The 15,625-nt window shown below is 37.9% G+C and overlaps 1 protein-coding gene across 2 annotated transcripts; it reads left to right on the top strand.

The window, feature by feature from the left end:
* Window positions 1-1,041: 1,041 nt before the first annotated feature.
* On the top strand, window positions 1,042-15,553 carry zgc:77880 (zf-DHHC domain-containing protein). Of its 2 annotated transcripts, XM_044182941.1 has the most exons (10): window positions 1,070-1,235; window positions 3,052-3,061; window positions 3,350-3,438; window positions 3,580-3,653; window positions 5,112-5,224; window positions 5,429-5,490; window positions 6,041-6,161; window positions 6,331-6,403; window positions 8,166-8,349; window positions 8,498-15,553. In XM_044182941.1, exons 1-10 carry the CDS (start codon window positions 1,208-1,210, stop codon window positions 8,587-8,589), a joined length of 846 nt encoding a protein of 281 aa, XP_044038876.1. In that variant the 5' UTR covers window positions 1,070-1,207; the 3' UTR covers window positions 8,590-15,553. The 2 variants fall into 2 exon arrangements, with proteins under 2 accessions (XP_044038875.1, XP_044038876.1); XM_044182940.1 differs by lacking the exon at window positions 3,052-3,061 and having other exon boundaries at window positions 1,042-1,235.
* The last annotated feature ends 72 nt before the right edge of the window (window positions 15,554-15,625 follow it).

The following is a 15,625-nucleotide window of genomic DNA, read 5'->3' as shown; positions in this document are numbered from 1 at the left end:
TTTCTAAATGTAAAATTAAATAAAATTAAATTGTTGCCCGGAAGGTATCCATAAAAACAAAACCATGTTACAAAATAATTTTTTTATTTTATTATTATATTATATATTATTTTATTATTTCAGAAGTCAAATGATACTATATTAGTTTGAGCTACAACAGTAGAATATAAGAGGAGAATTAATGTTAAGGTTAATGTTAAGATGAACTAAGAGAAAACCAAAAGAAAACACAAAAACTGATTCAATCCAACACCTGACAATTTTTTTTTAATTAAATTAAACAAACTATAAATAGCATGTAACACAAACAAGTCCTGGACTTTCTGTAATATTAACATTTTCAAAAGAAAATACTGCAAAAATTCTTCACACCATTTTTCTGAATAATAAATCCCTGACAGTCTTTGAAAGTTGTTGTAACAACGTACAGTATACCACCAGAATCCTTAAAGACTCTTCTAACCATCTGGAGGGGGAAATATTAAAATAAAGAATAAAACTATCTGCTGCACAATAAAAAAGAAAAGATTTTAACCCATTTTGCAAGTTGCAACTCCATTTCCAAATCAATTCCAAAGATTCCAAGATAGTATCGTAAAACGTGAGCCAAAATTTTAATATCAGGTATATTATTAATGTGACTTTCCATTAGTTGATATTTCATACACAATAACATGTTTATATTTTTCATGTGTTGTACAAAGTGAGCAAGGAGCTATGTAATTTCCAGCTACCATTTGAGTCGCAGCTTGCATAATAACTGCAGCGGGTGGGGAATAAAATGTATTCAGATGATTAGAGCAGTCTTTGAGGATTATGGGATTGCATTTAAAACAGAGATTAAGTGTGATTAAACAACCTTCTTGGGTTTTTTTATTTTACTGGGGATAATAATACATAGCAGACACAAAGGACAGATCTTTGTGGCGTTAGCTATTGGTGTTGAACTTTTCAAATGTAGTTTTACAATGCTTAAACCTTTTTTTATTTAGGTGAACTGACCCTTTAATAATTTATTATTATTTCCAACGGTCCGGGAAGGCAGCGTAAGGTTTCAACGTGATGTCACCACCCGGAAGCGGGGGACAGGGGGGCGGAGCCCGGCAGAAGATGGCGTCTCTGCGCTGTAGGCGAGACCCCTGCGGCGTTATCTGTCTGATTTTAACTTATTTCAGCGTGTTTTACGCGGACTACGTGGTTATACAGTATGTCCTCATCCCCGCTTACTCGGACAGGTCGGTACTTTGTGTTTTTATGTCGTTTAAACCGTTAAAAACCGACATGGCGTCTGCCTCTCTCTGCTGTCTCCATTCATTTGACAGCAGACAGGTCTGACAGCATCCTCGCGCCTTTTCTCTCTGCTGAATCGATGCAAAACTTGTTTTTCTGGCTGTAACACATATTTGGATGTATTTATGTGGATGCTTGTAACGGTTTTGTATTGAGGTGACACCAGATAACATGCGGTTTTTCGTTTGTTTACTAGCTGAGGCGTTTGACCCGCACCAAAACAGTCAGTCAGCTGTTTGGTTGCTGCAACGTTACAGGAGGTTCCTGTTTGTCACTGATACATTATACAAAATACAGCTGATACCAGAGACAGAACACAGTTTTTGTGACTTACTTATTTTATGTCTCATTTATATTTTACTGTTTGTTTTTTTATTAATTATTTATACTTTAGTTTTTTATACTTATTTTGAGGTACTTGTACTTTACTTAAGTATATCCAGTTGATGCTACTTTACAATTATACACAACATCTCAGAGGAAAATATACTAGTACTTTTTACGCCACTACATTTATTTAACTGCTATAGTTATTGTGATAGAAGACGTATTAAATATGATGCATTGTTGTAGATTAAAGGCCCCACATAGCCTCACAGGTGTTTTCAGTAGAGTAGACCTGCTCAGGTTATAGCTGCAGGAAACTCTGCTGGGATTTACGTGAGGTCATCATGTACTTGTAAGAATGATAAAGTTGTAAATTGCCCCGCAACAAAACAGGAGAGCCCCTGAAGTCCCTAAAAATATATTTTATTATGTTGCACACAATAAAAAAAAATCAGTTTCTGGACCTTGAGGGCTCCATAATTTAACACTCTGAAAGGTGCCATTTTGCATAGCGAGTACATTTACTATTACTACTAATTAACAGTATTTTAACACTGCGGTAAAAAACTGTGTGTTGGTGCTACTTGCCTTTTTCTGATGCTCAGAATCTCTTATTATCTTTAAATAAGGAAGTATTGCCCACAAGGTAACCTGGCCTATTTGACAATGAAGAAATATTTGATGCGCATTATTGCATTGCAGAGTTATGATAAATTATATATATATAAGAAAAATTCTGTTTCAAAATGCATTTTATTAGAATTCTGAAGGCGTCAACGATGATAGCTCATTACACAACAATAATCAAACTAATCAGTGAAATCTGTGGGTCATAACTAATAAATAAAACTTGCAAAAATGGACTCAGACTTTCGTCACTGCTAGAATGTGAATAGTTTACAAAAGCATCGTAGCCAATAAATAACACAGGAAAATATTCAGTGAACTCTTCACAGCCTCCTCCTCCATTCTCTAAATGTCTTTATTTGGATTTTTCAGATTTGATTTATTTGTTTAGCTGTTTATATTTCTATTTTCACAAGTTTGAATTCTCAGCATGAACTTCTAAATGATTTTTCAAAGCCTTTTCCACGTCGTGGGTCTCACTCTGCGTTGTGTTGTATCTAGTGGACAAGGATAGAGCTGGAAGAGCACAGGTTGCAGTTACACCTGCGTTTGTCAAAATGTTTGCAGTAAAAAAAACGTCTATTCGCTCCACATTTTTCCGCTTGAGCTAGTGACATGTGTAGTTTTTGTTGTGTCTCTCACTTTGTTTTTGATCTAATCTTCTTACGGTGTTTTCTTTAACTAGAGCTGAAACTATTTGTCAAATAATTGATTAGTTAGAACAATTATTGTCAACTATTTTGTATAATTATAACAATCGTTTTAATCATTTTCTAAGCAAAAATGACAACAGTTGTTTGCTTCCAGCTTCTCCAGCGTGAGTATTTGCAGTTTATGTCTCTTTTATATCACTTTAAACTGAATATATCTTGGTTTTGGTATGTTTGTTGGACAAAGCAACATATTTGAAGATGTCCCCATTTCACTTTTTTCTGGCATTCTATAGATCCATCGATTAATTGACAAAATAATAGGCAGGTTAATCATAATCATAATGAAAGTATTGTTAGTTGCAGCCCTACACATAATAGAAGAATAAATTCTGTTTTTCTAGGTAATAAACCAGCTGTTTTATGTATTAAGTCTCCTTTTCTAACTCTGACAGCGTGTGGTGTACTCTGCATGGATCAGTGTTCAACCTGATTCTGCTGCTGCTGCTGGCCTGCCACTCCAAAGCTGTCTTATCAGACCCTGGTCAGTAACTGAGAGAGTGTGTGGTTACTACTCAGGTTAATAAGTCAAGAGCGAAATGGGAGAAATGCTTGGGAAAAGAACCAAAAAAACATGTGTTTGATGTAACCTTTGTATTTAATGTGTGTTTGTGTTGTTATCCAGGTATGGTGCCTCTTCCCGACACAGCCATAGACTTCTCAGACCTCCGCTCGCAGTCGTCTCGGATGAATGAGCGGGTGAGACACAAAGTTAAAATCCTTTTGACTTTTAACCAAACAAAGTTTAGTCCATAATTGTGCTGCTGAGTCAAGTATTAATTGTTCGAGTAAGTTCAAAATATGTTCAGAAACATTTAAAATAACTTGAAATTGTGGACAAAAAGTCTTGTCATGTTGCTTTTTGTGTCCTTTTGACAGCACAGAACTACATGTCAGATATTTTTCAACTAAGAATTAAAAGTTTTAAGTGGATTTTTCCACCTTGGAAGTATTTTTGTCATGAGTCAATTCAACAATAACGTAGGTAAGAAGCTAAAGGCTAATAAGAGAGAGGGAGCATCAGGGAGATTATAGCTTCTCTCTGATTATAACTGTATTATTAACTATGTATTTATCTCCTGGTGACTCTGTATTTACATCTTAGCAGCTGCTCTTATGTCTGCTTTTGGGCTTGTCATTATGTACTCATGTCTGTGAAGTGCTGTCTCGATGGTGTTGCACACTGTATGAGCCAGTGATGGGAATGACGTATGAGTCTGCTCTAAAGCTCCACTAAAAACAGGAAACTTTGTTTTGTTGGGGACCGGCTGTGCGGAAAGGCCAGTTTAGATCCTCTTTTCTTAAACGTCTGTGGGTTTAAACACAATCTCACATTTGTATCTGAATAATAATGACAGTGTAGCGTTGCTAAACATGCTGGAGTTCTTTGATTGTACAAACTGGGACCAAAACTTCTGTTGTCTGGGTTGATAATGTTGGTAGACGGTACAAGGTTTTTCAAGGTTGAGGATTTTATGCTACATATATAATTTTGATGCCAGTGTAGTGCTGAAACAATTAGCTGAAGGACAGACAATTCATCAACAGCCATTCTGATAACCGATTAATTGATTAAAGCATTTATCAAATCAAAATGCCAAACATTTGCCTGTTGCTGCAGCAGATATGACATCATGCCAGCAGTACTTGAGATCTGCAAAATTACTGCTTCAGACTTAAATGCGAGACAAAATGCCAAAGTTAAAAACATTTGCCAAATGATGTTTTGCAAATAATCCAAGATCAGCAGATATGACATCTATTTGAATGCGAGGAACGATTGCTCATTTCAAAAAGTTATACCGTGTTTTAAGGAGGGAAATGATGAAAGTATACACCTGTCTTGGATATATAAAAAAAAAAAAGAAGTAAAAAATTGTAATGTAATCTGTAATGTCCAAGAACTTTTATGTGCAGTCCATTATGTTTAATGTGAGGTAGCATATGTTTTACATATTTGTTGCATTTAATGTTTTTCTATTAGGTTTTACATATGTTGAGTCTGTGTACATTCTATGTGCTACATGGCTGTGAGACAATTTTCTCTTCAGAGACACTAAAGTTAAAGGTGAAGTTGGAACTGGATTATTTGTGCTTGAACATCCATCAGATTATGATTATGGGTCGTTTAGTCACCTGGTGTCCTGCTGTTTTCAGGGCTGTGAAGGCTGGACGGTGTGCAGTCGCTGTGAAACCTACAGACCTCCCAGAGCGCATCACTGCCGTGTCTGTCAGAGGTGTATACGCCGCATGGACCATCACTGTCCCTGGTGAGAAAACTCCATCCATCCATCCTCTGTGTTCCATATGTTCCTCCTCTCCTCCCTCTGCTCTTCTTTTTTCATCTCCTGCATCTTTGTCGTCTCTCAGACTTTGTCTCTACCTCTTTGCTGTCCATCACCACATCTCCCCCTTTTTTTCTTTACTCGTCTTCCTCTTCTTCTCATCCATTTTCCTAATTTGTGTGTTTTTAGGATCAACAACTGTGTCGGAGAGCTGAACCAGAAGTATTTCATCCAGTTTCTCTTCTACACCGGTGAGTACGCAGTATACTGCACCATGTTTACATTAGTAGATAGCAGATAGTACTCACACACTGGATTATATCTCCCGCCTTTTATTAGACTGATGGGGAACACTTCGACCCTACTGGCTAGTACTGTTTAACAGTTACTTTTACTGCTGCCACTGCTAAACATTTGACCACCTCAGACACTAGTTGTATTGGCTCTAACGGTAATCACCTCCCTTGGTGTACAAGTTACTTTAGACGTAATGTTTGGACAGTATGAAAGCAGTGAAAGGTGGACGAGGGGCGATCTCTGTCCCTTTCCAACACTGATAACCTGATGATCTCGCCTGCTTTCCGCTCTGATCCCCTCTGTATTGGCAGTGACGGAGGAAGTGTGCTCTCACAGTTGATATTAAACACATATTTGATTCCCCTTTAGCCTTTTTATTAATCCAAAGTGCCACTGAACACTTCCTCTTTATAATTCTTTATAATGTTTCTTCATCTTTGTCACTACTACTGCTACCACAACTGAAGGTAATGCTGTTGTTTGTGATTTTATCCATATGTGCAGGCATGGCCAGTCTGTACTCCATGGTGTTGGTGGTGTCGGCCTGGGTGTGGAGGATAAGGAACGAGCGAGAAGGCGACGCAGAGAAAGAAGGAGAGGAGACGCCCAGCAAGCACCTGATAGTGTGAGTCCTCTGCGAAGTGAATACAAGGGTTTTGAAATTGACGGTGTGGCTATATTTTGGTGTTTCAGTGTTAAACAGTCTGTAAATATTCAACCAGCTGTTTAGATTTGCCAATGATTCAGTTACTTGGTTAGTCAGCTAGTTGTTTCTGTCGCTTTCTCTCTCTCAGCGCTCACTACATCATCCTCCTGGTGGAGTCGGTGTTGTTTGGCGTGTTTGTCATGGTCATTTTCTACGATCAGGTATACACACACACACACACATACACACATCTCTCAAAGGGGCTTTACATTTACTTAGATTCATTACTTAGACTTACCCTAACCCTGATCTTTACCTTAAACCAAATCTTAACCCTAAAATGTAATGATTTATGTTTTGCTGACTTGAGTCCCCACAGTGCGACTGTGTAAGTAGTTTATGTCCCCACAATTCACATCTACAGGTACATATGTGTGTTTAACTCTCTGCTCTCATACATAAACACACACTCACCTTGGCACAGTGGTGGAATGTAACTAAGTACATTTACTCAAGTACTGTACTTAAGTACAAATTTGAGGTACTTTACACGAGTATTTTAATCTCATGGCACTTCATACTTCTACTCCGCTACATCAGAGGGAAATATTGTAATTTTTACTTCTACTATCTGACAGCTTTAGTTACTAGTTACTTTACAAATTAAGATTTTTGCACACAAAACATATGAAAGTGTACAAGTTCAGCTGAACGATTAGTCGATTCATTGATTGACAGAAAATTAATTGGCAACTATTTTGATAATCATTTAAGTCATTTTTTCATGCAAAAACGTTTCATGGTTCCAGCTTCTCAAATGTGAAGATTTGCAGATTTTCCTTTTAATCATTTTAATCATTAACATTTATTGTTAATAATGTTGAGGATTGGACAGTTGGTTGGCAAAAACAAGCACTGTAAAGGTTTCGCTTTGGGTTCTGGGTCATTGTGACGGCATTTCTCACTATTTTCAGGATTTTTACAAACCAAACAATCAATCGATTTAATGGAGAAAATAATCAGCAGATGAATCCAGAATGAAAATAATCATTAGCTGCAGTCCGATACCAAATAGTTCAAAATGAGCTCCACCTCAACCAACTACAGCAGTAGCATCCTGCTTTTACATGAATGCATCAGTAATAATAATCTAATGATATAATATACTGTATAATAGTATAACAGGCACAGGGGCAATTTTTCTGCATTGAGTACTTTTACTTTTAATACTTTAAGAACATTTTCCTGATTATACTTACATACTTTTACTTAAGTAACATTTTCAATGCAGGACCTTTACTTTAACAGAGTATTTTCACAGTGTGGTATTAGTACTTTATACTTAAGTAAAGGATCTGAATACTTCCTCCACCACTGCCTTGGCACACACAACACTTAGAAACTATAACATGGTTAAAAACAGTTATTCATTTAGTTTAGTTTTATCTTGTGACGGCATTTCCAGATATATTTAGCATCTACAGGGAAGTTTGACGGTAAGAAATGTTTGAATACCAACAGTAAACATCAGGTTTTGGTGTCCAGAGCCGCCATTTTGCATCAACATTCAATAATCGCACAGGGTGAAATAAGCACAGAAATCAACGCCCACAGTTGCGCAAAATAGGCAAACACAATGAAGCTCAAAACTGTTTAGTATCAAGCTGACATTATACAACATACCGTATGACAACACAGCTGAATACAAGTTACTGCAAGTTTACTGAGGTTTGTCAAAAGGCCTTCTGGGAAATGTAGGAACTCAAACTGAGGTAGAAGTAGACAAGGCAGGTTGAAGAAAAGCAGGTGATCCATGAAAGTAAATGACAACACTTGATCAAAAAACATTGTCTTATTATATACAGCAGTGTACAAGAATTTGAGGACCTCTATTTGGACTATTTGGATTTTTTTAAAAAGACCTAAAATATAGTTTTCTGAAATGTAATACCATACTTTCTCTCTCTCTGTCTCTCCCTCCAGTTGGTCTCCATAATCACAGACGAGACTCCAATAGAGCAGATGAGGAACAGGCTGATGATCAAGGACAGAGGCTCTTCCTCCTCCTCTTCCTCCTCCTCCTCCTCCTCCTCCTCCCAGCTGCCTCACCACCCCCCACACACCCGCAAGCCAAAGATCGCTCTGCTGCGGGAGGTTTTCGGAAGAGGTGGGTTTGTGATTATCGTCTACAATTTGAAGTGTACCACTAATCACTATTTTCATCAAACTATTTATTACGTCTTTAACAAACTGACTCATCACTTCAGCAATAGTAAGCCATCTGATCTGCTTTAATCTCTTATTTTTCTCTCCAGGTTCGGTCTTTTGCTGGCTTCTTCCTCTCCACTCCAGCCCTCCGTCAGTTGGCGGCATCATCTACTCCGCCCTGCCCGACTACGAAGTCTGACCTTTGACCTGTGAGAGCGAGAGAGGAGGCGAGGAAACGGTGGCAAGAAAGGTTTTTGTGTGTGTGTGTGAGGGAGAGAGTGAATTTTCTGCCTAACTACGATGTCTTATCTTTGGACCTGAGAGGTGAAGAGGAAGGAGGATGAAGGCCGAGACTGGGACGAATGAAGAGAGTGTGTGTGTGTATTAGATGAATGAATGAATAATGCACTTTTGTGTGTGTGACTTTATCACCCAGGGCCTAAAAGAGTTCAGCTTCAGACTCGTGAAAATCTATTTCTTTCCTGTCATGAGGGAAGAGCTCCGATGGTCCCCGTTTTGTTCCCATCTGTAGTTTAACTACCAGCGTTCTTTGATTATTTTACTGGTGTTGGCCCCTTGTGGACACTGCGGTTTGACTGATGTGGGTTTAACAAGACCGATGCAGATTTTTAAACTAAAGCTGCTGATGTCGGATGTATTAACCTGCTTGAAATTTGACAATTTTCATGCCCAGAAATTGCAAACATTCAGGTCCAGATATAATAAGAAAATGGGGCAGCACAAATGTGCACTGCGTGTGTGCTGAATTTACGTGCAGAATCTGCATGTAATTAACTCCCGATTTACTGAGGCAGCAGCTCATTATGCAGTCAGCTTCTGGACTGACCTCCAGATGCATTTTGCGAGTGAAGGAAAGCTCATAGACACAATTCAGTGGTGGGATTATATGGGATTTGTCTGAGGTCACCAAGTTAAGAAAATAAATGATAACGTAGTGATCCATCCAAAACATTTACATCAGCTGCGGTTCAAGTCCACCTGAAGAAACCTATTATTAAAAGAGTGCTCCACAGATTTAGCATTGCACTCCTATAACATTGTCGGACTCACAAAGGACAGTTTTTTTAAATGATCGAAATTTATGCAGCAGAACCAAAGATAACGCATTCTTTATCCTTGTTAAAACCTGCAACCCACATTACCCACAATGCAACTTGACTGCGGACAGTTCAGTCGGAGATTTGGGTGTATACGTAAAGTCACGTTTATTTTCCCAGCACAACCTTGCTTGTGACTAGTATAAATCCCATCTTTGCTACGTTGACACCTCCTTTTAGGAGGAGGTCGCAAATTGTGTGACCTTGGTAAGTCCAGTGGAATGTCTCCTCCTATTATTTGCACGATCCTCCCCTAAATGCATACGCACTAAGGCGAGAGACAAAAAGCCTCTGAAATAACATTTAGGCCATCACAAGAAACCAAAACTGTTAACCATTATGCGTACGTATGAGAATCAGATCAAAAGGGGATTTTGTTGACAGCAAGTCAGTGATGAAATCTTTAATGAAAATGTCTATTTTATTGTTTATTGATATGTGAGTATTGACCCACATATCAGTCTAACCCCAGTGCAGTGTCTTTTATGATGGTGTGTTTGAGGGAATTGACTTCTGGCCAGTATTTATGCGAACGGATGTTTTAGCACAAAAACTTTCCTCTTCAGAAAGCTACTAAAGGAGGTGAGGGGCAGTGGCCTGGGGTCAACTTCCTGTTTCATCAAAGTGTTTTTACACCTTTAACCCCTGAATGAAACCCAATCAAAACTTTCCTTTTGGTTGTTGAACTGTGAACGTTAACTTTGCCCTAAAAGTAGTTTGTTACTGAATTATGTTTTGAAAGATGAAAATTATTTATGATTTCTGTTCTTGTTTTTATAGAATCAAATTCTTTTTCCCAGGTAATGTCCAAGCCAAGCTTTAAATAGGTACTAGGGATGCACTGATGTGGATTTTTAAAGCTGGTACCAATATCTGATAGTGTCCCATCCGTATTAGTTGAATACATTCTTATGGAGCTTAGTGAAACTTGTTTTTCCCCGTGGTATCGAAAGAGATATCGTTTTTTTTATACTAGTACTGTATCAAAGTTTAAAATTCTGGTATCGTGACAACCTTAGTATGCTGATATACACTATATGGCCTAAAGTTTTAATTCAAAGGCTGCAGGGATTTGCTCCCATTCAGCCACAAGAGCATTAGTGAGGTCCAACACTGATGCTGGGTGATCAGGTCTGGCTCAGAGTCGGTGCTCCAGTTCATCCCAAAGATGTTGGATGGGGTTCAAGTCAAATTCTTCCACAGCAAACTGGGAAAGCTATTTCCTTATGGACCTGGCTTTGTGCACTGTTTAAACAGAAAAGGGTCTTCCCCAAACTGGGCACACAAAGCTGGAAGCACACTGTCTAAAATATAATTATATCCTGCGGCTTTAACACTTCCCTTCATTGGAACAAAGGGGCTCAAATCACGAACAGCCCCAGACCAAACGTCCGCATACTTTTGGCCACATAGTGCATTAATGCGTCTCTTTCAGGTTCTTTTTTGTTACTGAGTTAGGTCAAGGTCCAACACTGTAATACAAACTCTAAAAGACACTGTAGGTCAATGTATTTTATATTATTTATTTATTTTTATTCTCAAATCAACCACTATAGCTCAAGATATCAATTATACCTTGACAACAGCTCACAGTTTAAAACGATATCATGAAGTTACATTTCTACATTTATGACATCCACTAATATTTTTGTTTAATGAGATGAAAAAATAAAAAAAACTAGCTACCTATCCTACATTACATCATGTGAATTAATACCACCAAACTGGTATAGTAACAGAAATAACAGGAACAAATAAGATGTGTTGGGAGATGCTTTGGAGTTCATAAGCAAACAGCAAATGGAGAATGTCCACAAAGAGATTCCTTTTTAGTGTATTGATTTTGTTTTTCCTCATTCCTGTGTTTATTTTGAAGTACAAAGACGTTTGACGTGCTACTAACTAAACTGTGTTACACTTACAGATTTACACTAATACTACTACTAATACACACACACACACACACGCAAACAGGGTGTGATGTAAGATATAAAAGGGGGACGCTGGAAATAATAAAGACACAAGTTTTGTTTACTGTCATACTACCCCTAAATTCTATTTTTAACCTTGGCGATTAAATTAATATTTTGTGTCATTCGTTCCCCATCAGATCACCCCGACACACACACACACACACACACACACACACATTCAGAGTACACCTCTCAGTATTCTGCTAAATCTCAGTGAAGGGACAAATCTTAACTTATTTATTGTTTCTAACTATTCCGTGGAGTTAACTCCACCAACAACTGGTGTATTTTTATGTGAGGGGTGAAGTTGTCTTTCCTCACTGATCTGGGTTTGGATTTGCTGCTGTTGTAGGAACAATAACGAAGTGTGTAGCAGCGTCACAAAACTGTATGAAGGACCTACTTTAGCTACCGACTCTAACTACCTTTATGTTTTTGATAATGGATTAATCATTTTAGTTACTTTTCAGGCAAAGAAATTGCCAAATATTCAGCCTCTCAAATCTGAGAATTTGGTGTTTTTCTTTGTCATATATAATACTAAACTGAATATCTTTGGATCTTAGCGTGTTGGTTGAATAAAACAAGCATTTTTCACTCTTTTCTGACATTTTATAGACAAAATGATTAATTGAGAAAATAATCAATAGTGAAAATAATTGTTAGCCTTTAGAGCAGTCTTCTTCTTCTTTAGCACTAAAAGAAGTTGCAAAGATGGCACATGCATCCTTAAAAAAGGTGGAGATGCAGCATGAGAATATTAATCTGTTGATTTGCCCTCAATGAACTTTATTGAAAAGAGCCACTGTCAATATTTTGGAATGGCAACAGGCACAACAGCTAGATTTTAGATGGCCAGTATTGTTATTGTTATGTCTTCGCACCAGAAACCACTCGAGCAGCAACAGGAGTAATGCTCCTTACGGTGGGGTTTTTGTCATGTGTGTGACACATGAAACACTTGCTCTGAGGTGGTTTGTCACGGTTGACATCTCACTATAAATTGAAATGTGGCAGAGAAACCGCAGACGCAAAGGCAACTTCACCCCTCCGCATGTTTTTATGTATGTGTATATAATTATTCTTCTAATTCTGTGACCTGGGCTGAACATGAGTTTCAGATACACAAGGGAACATTATAAGTGCTTCAGTGGATTTAATGAACTATCCATTTTAACGAAGTATTCGCAATAGTCCTCAGATGTTACAAAATGAGAACAACTGCCAGTTGCGAGGTGATGTCACTTATTTCCTCTGAAAACCCCTTTTTCTTGAATTATGTGACTTCAATCACACGGAGTGATCTGCCTTTTTTTATTCTATCACATGTTTGAAGAAAATCCAGTTACTGATATTTACTGATAATTACTCTTATTTTAAAACATGTTTAACAGCAAAAGATTAGAATCAAGTGTATCTGCAAGTCTCTTAACAAAAGAAAGTGAAACCTTGGAGAGATGTTAGCAGCGGTTATGAGAGGCGTGCAGCGTTGTCAGAGGGTTTGTAATGCTGCATTCACACTGTGAGCAGCTCAGCTAATGTTTCAGTTGTGGTTCGTACATCAGGCTCTGTTGGTGCTGCGTTACAGAGTTTTTTGTACTGTATTTAGACAAAACATGTTTTGCCATTGCTTTGTTTTTTGACTTGCTTTGCTGGGTTAACTAAATATAGAGCTGGCCAGTATTAACAAAATTCAGGATATTCATGACTTGGTTATATTTTGGATATGACCTTTGGTGCTTTAATACAATTAATTTGTAAATTTCAACGCATCCCAAGTAGCCCTCCTAAACTACATTAAAGTAAAATTGACGGTTCATTTATTCGCAGTGCCTCCCCTGCTGGTTACTGTAAGGCAATTGCATTTTTAAAAGGCAGCAAACAGCCTCACCTCTATCCACAAGTGTGTCCACCTGTGGTGTTGAATCCATGATGTTTTTACTCTCAGGTGGTTTTATGTCATGAAAATCTGTTCGACACGGCTCATTAGTTTCCTCCATTTTGCTTTCGAGCAATAGTTTGACATTTTGGGAAATACGCTTCTTTGCTTTCTTGCCGAGAGTTAGATGAGAAGATCGATACCACGCTCATATTTTCATTTTTTGTACGGATCAAACAAATAAGATATAACGTTAATTATTGAGCTTTAGAGGTGCTTGTTGACGGATTTTGTTACCTATGGACAGAGCCAGGCTAGCTGTTTCCCTTGTTTCCAGTCTTTACGTTAAGCTAAGCTAACGGTCTCGTGGCTCCAGCTATGTATGTATTGCACAGATATAAGAGTGCTATCCATATCTTCTCATCCAACTCTCAGCAAGAAGTGAAGAAGCGTATTTCTCAAAATGACGAGTTATTCGTTAAATGAAGAGAAAAACAATTACAGACAGTGCCTTTAATGAATGTCCCCAGCTGGAGTACAAGGCACGGCGCTAATACATATTTTCCCAAGTTCGAATGACAGAAGAAGCCTTAGTCGTAGTTGGAAAATGACCAAAAAACTCTTAAAATATTCAGAGTTTACCTTCAGGGACACCAGGAAGTGCAGATACGTTATTTTTGAGGTTACAAACTACATAGTTTATCGTCTATTTATGGGCCAGTTTGGGTGATTTTTGTTAATAATGTAGCTCATGGTGTGAATGCATGTTTTCCTTGACAGGGCGTATCACCAAACCCCATGATGGCAATGACGCAACGGTCCTCCAAGTTGAAAGTTGCCTTATTTCTGTTGGTTTTAATAGTGTTCGAGTTTGACTGCAGAACGAGGCAGAAGCTTGAGGGAAGAACTGGTGATAACTTTTCTCCGAATGTTGCTTGTAACCACTGGTAACCGCTCTCCAAACACTTCCTGACAGGCAGGTGCACTTACAATACATCCTCGCCCAAGTTTTGGTTTTCGTTAGCTGTACATAGGATTCATATTTTATATCGATGATTCTCATGAGGGGAAATTTACTGAAACTCGGAGCATTTTCTTTGTTTTCTATCGCGATCTGGGTAAAACAAAACAAAACAAGGTTTGAAATGTTTTTGTGATTATTTGCAAAAACCATGAGGTGCACGAGGTTTAGTCTTCTTTAATTTGTCTCATCTTGAATTTAACATTTTTGCTCAATATTAAACTCTGAATCTCACAATCTTACACTTTTGTCAAACACCTTAAACATTTGGGACTGTAAATGTTTTTTGTCCAGGTGTGTGTTAACTATCAGGGGACTGGCTTGCTTGTTTGACTCTGTTGACTCTGAAAAATGCAGTTGATCTGTTTTTTCGGTTGTTTTTTTTTTGTATCAATGTTGATCAAAAGGGTGCGCTTGTTTCGGTTCATCCACATTGGTGCAGTTGTCTCCTTACCACTGGTTCCATCAGTTAAAATCCAACAAAACTGACTCTCGCCCACTGTTAGCTGAAACAAAACAAGTGCACCCCTTTTGCTGTTTTACTTGACAGCGGGAAGGAATGTGTGTACAAACAAAGTGGGCCTGAAATTAACACTTAGCCACCAGCCAACACTTAAACATTAAACGTTCAGTTCTACTAGCCTGTTAGGCAATTCAAAAACCTGGAACTTTATTGACTTCTATGTGCAAACAAAAGAGATTGCATCAATGCCCCGAGCCACAGTCGCTTGTAATTGTCGCAAAGCCATTTTATCATAATTTTGAAAAGTAGTTAGCCAATCCAACAAAAACATCAACCAAAGAAGTAATATACCACTTTTTAAAATACTGTTTTAAATATTTAAGTGTATCAAGAGGCAGGTCACTTTTCTCACAGTGTACGTAGTCAATAAAGTTTAATTTAGACAGGAGTTAGTCTTCATATTTTGCAGCACACATCCATGAGGAAGTTCTTCAGCTGGTAAAACTCTTTATTTGTTGGCTGGTTGGCCCAAAAAAGTTAGTTTCACGCCCTGCAAATATCATGTGGCTTCATGATGAACAAGTTTACAACCGACTAATGTTTTATTTATTGTTACTATCTTGAAACCGTGACCTGTGTATTTATTCTTAATGACATGCTGCTCTGGCTCGTTTAACTGGGAAGTAAAACAGATGTCTTTTAAACTTCACTGGCTCCTTTTGTCTTTTTCAAGGGTTTGTTTTGTGAACATTTCAGCTGAGTTCAAATGAATTCTTAATTC

Source organism: Siniperca chuatsi, linkage group LG22, assembly GCF_020085105.1.
Source record: "Siniperca chuatsi isolate FFG_IHB_CAS linkage group LG22, ASM2008510v1, whole genome shotgun sequence".
Classification (NCBI taxonomy): Eukaryota; Metazoa; Chordata; class Actinopteri; order Centrarchiformes; family Sinipercidae; genus Siniperca; species Siniperca chuatsi.
This window is presented reverse-complemented; position numbering and strand designations above follow the sequence as displayed.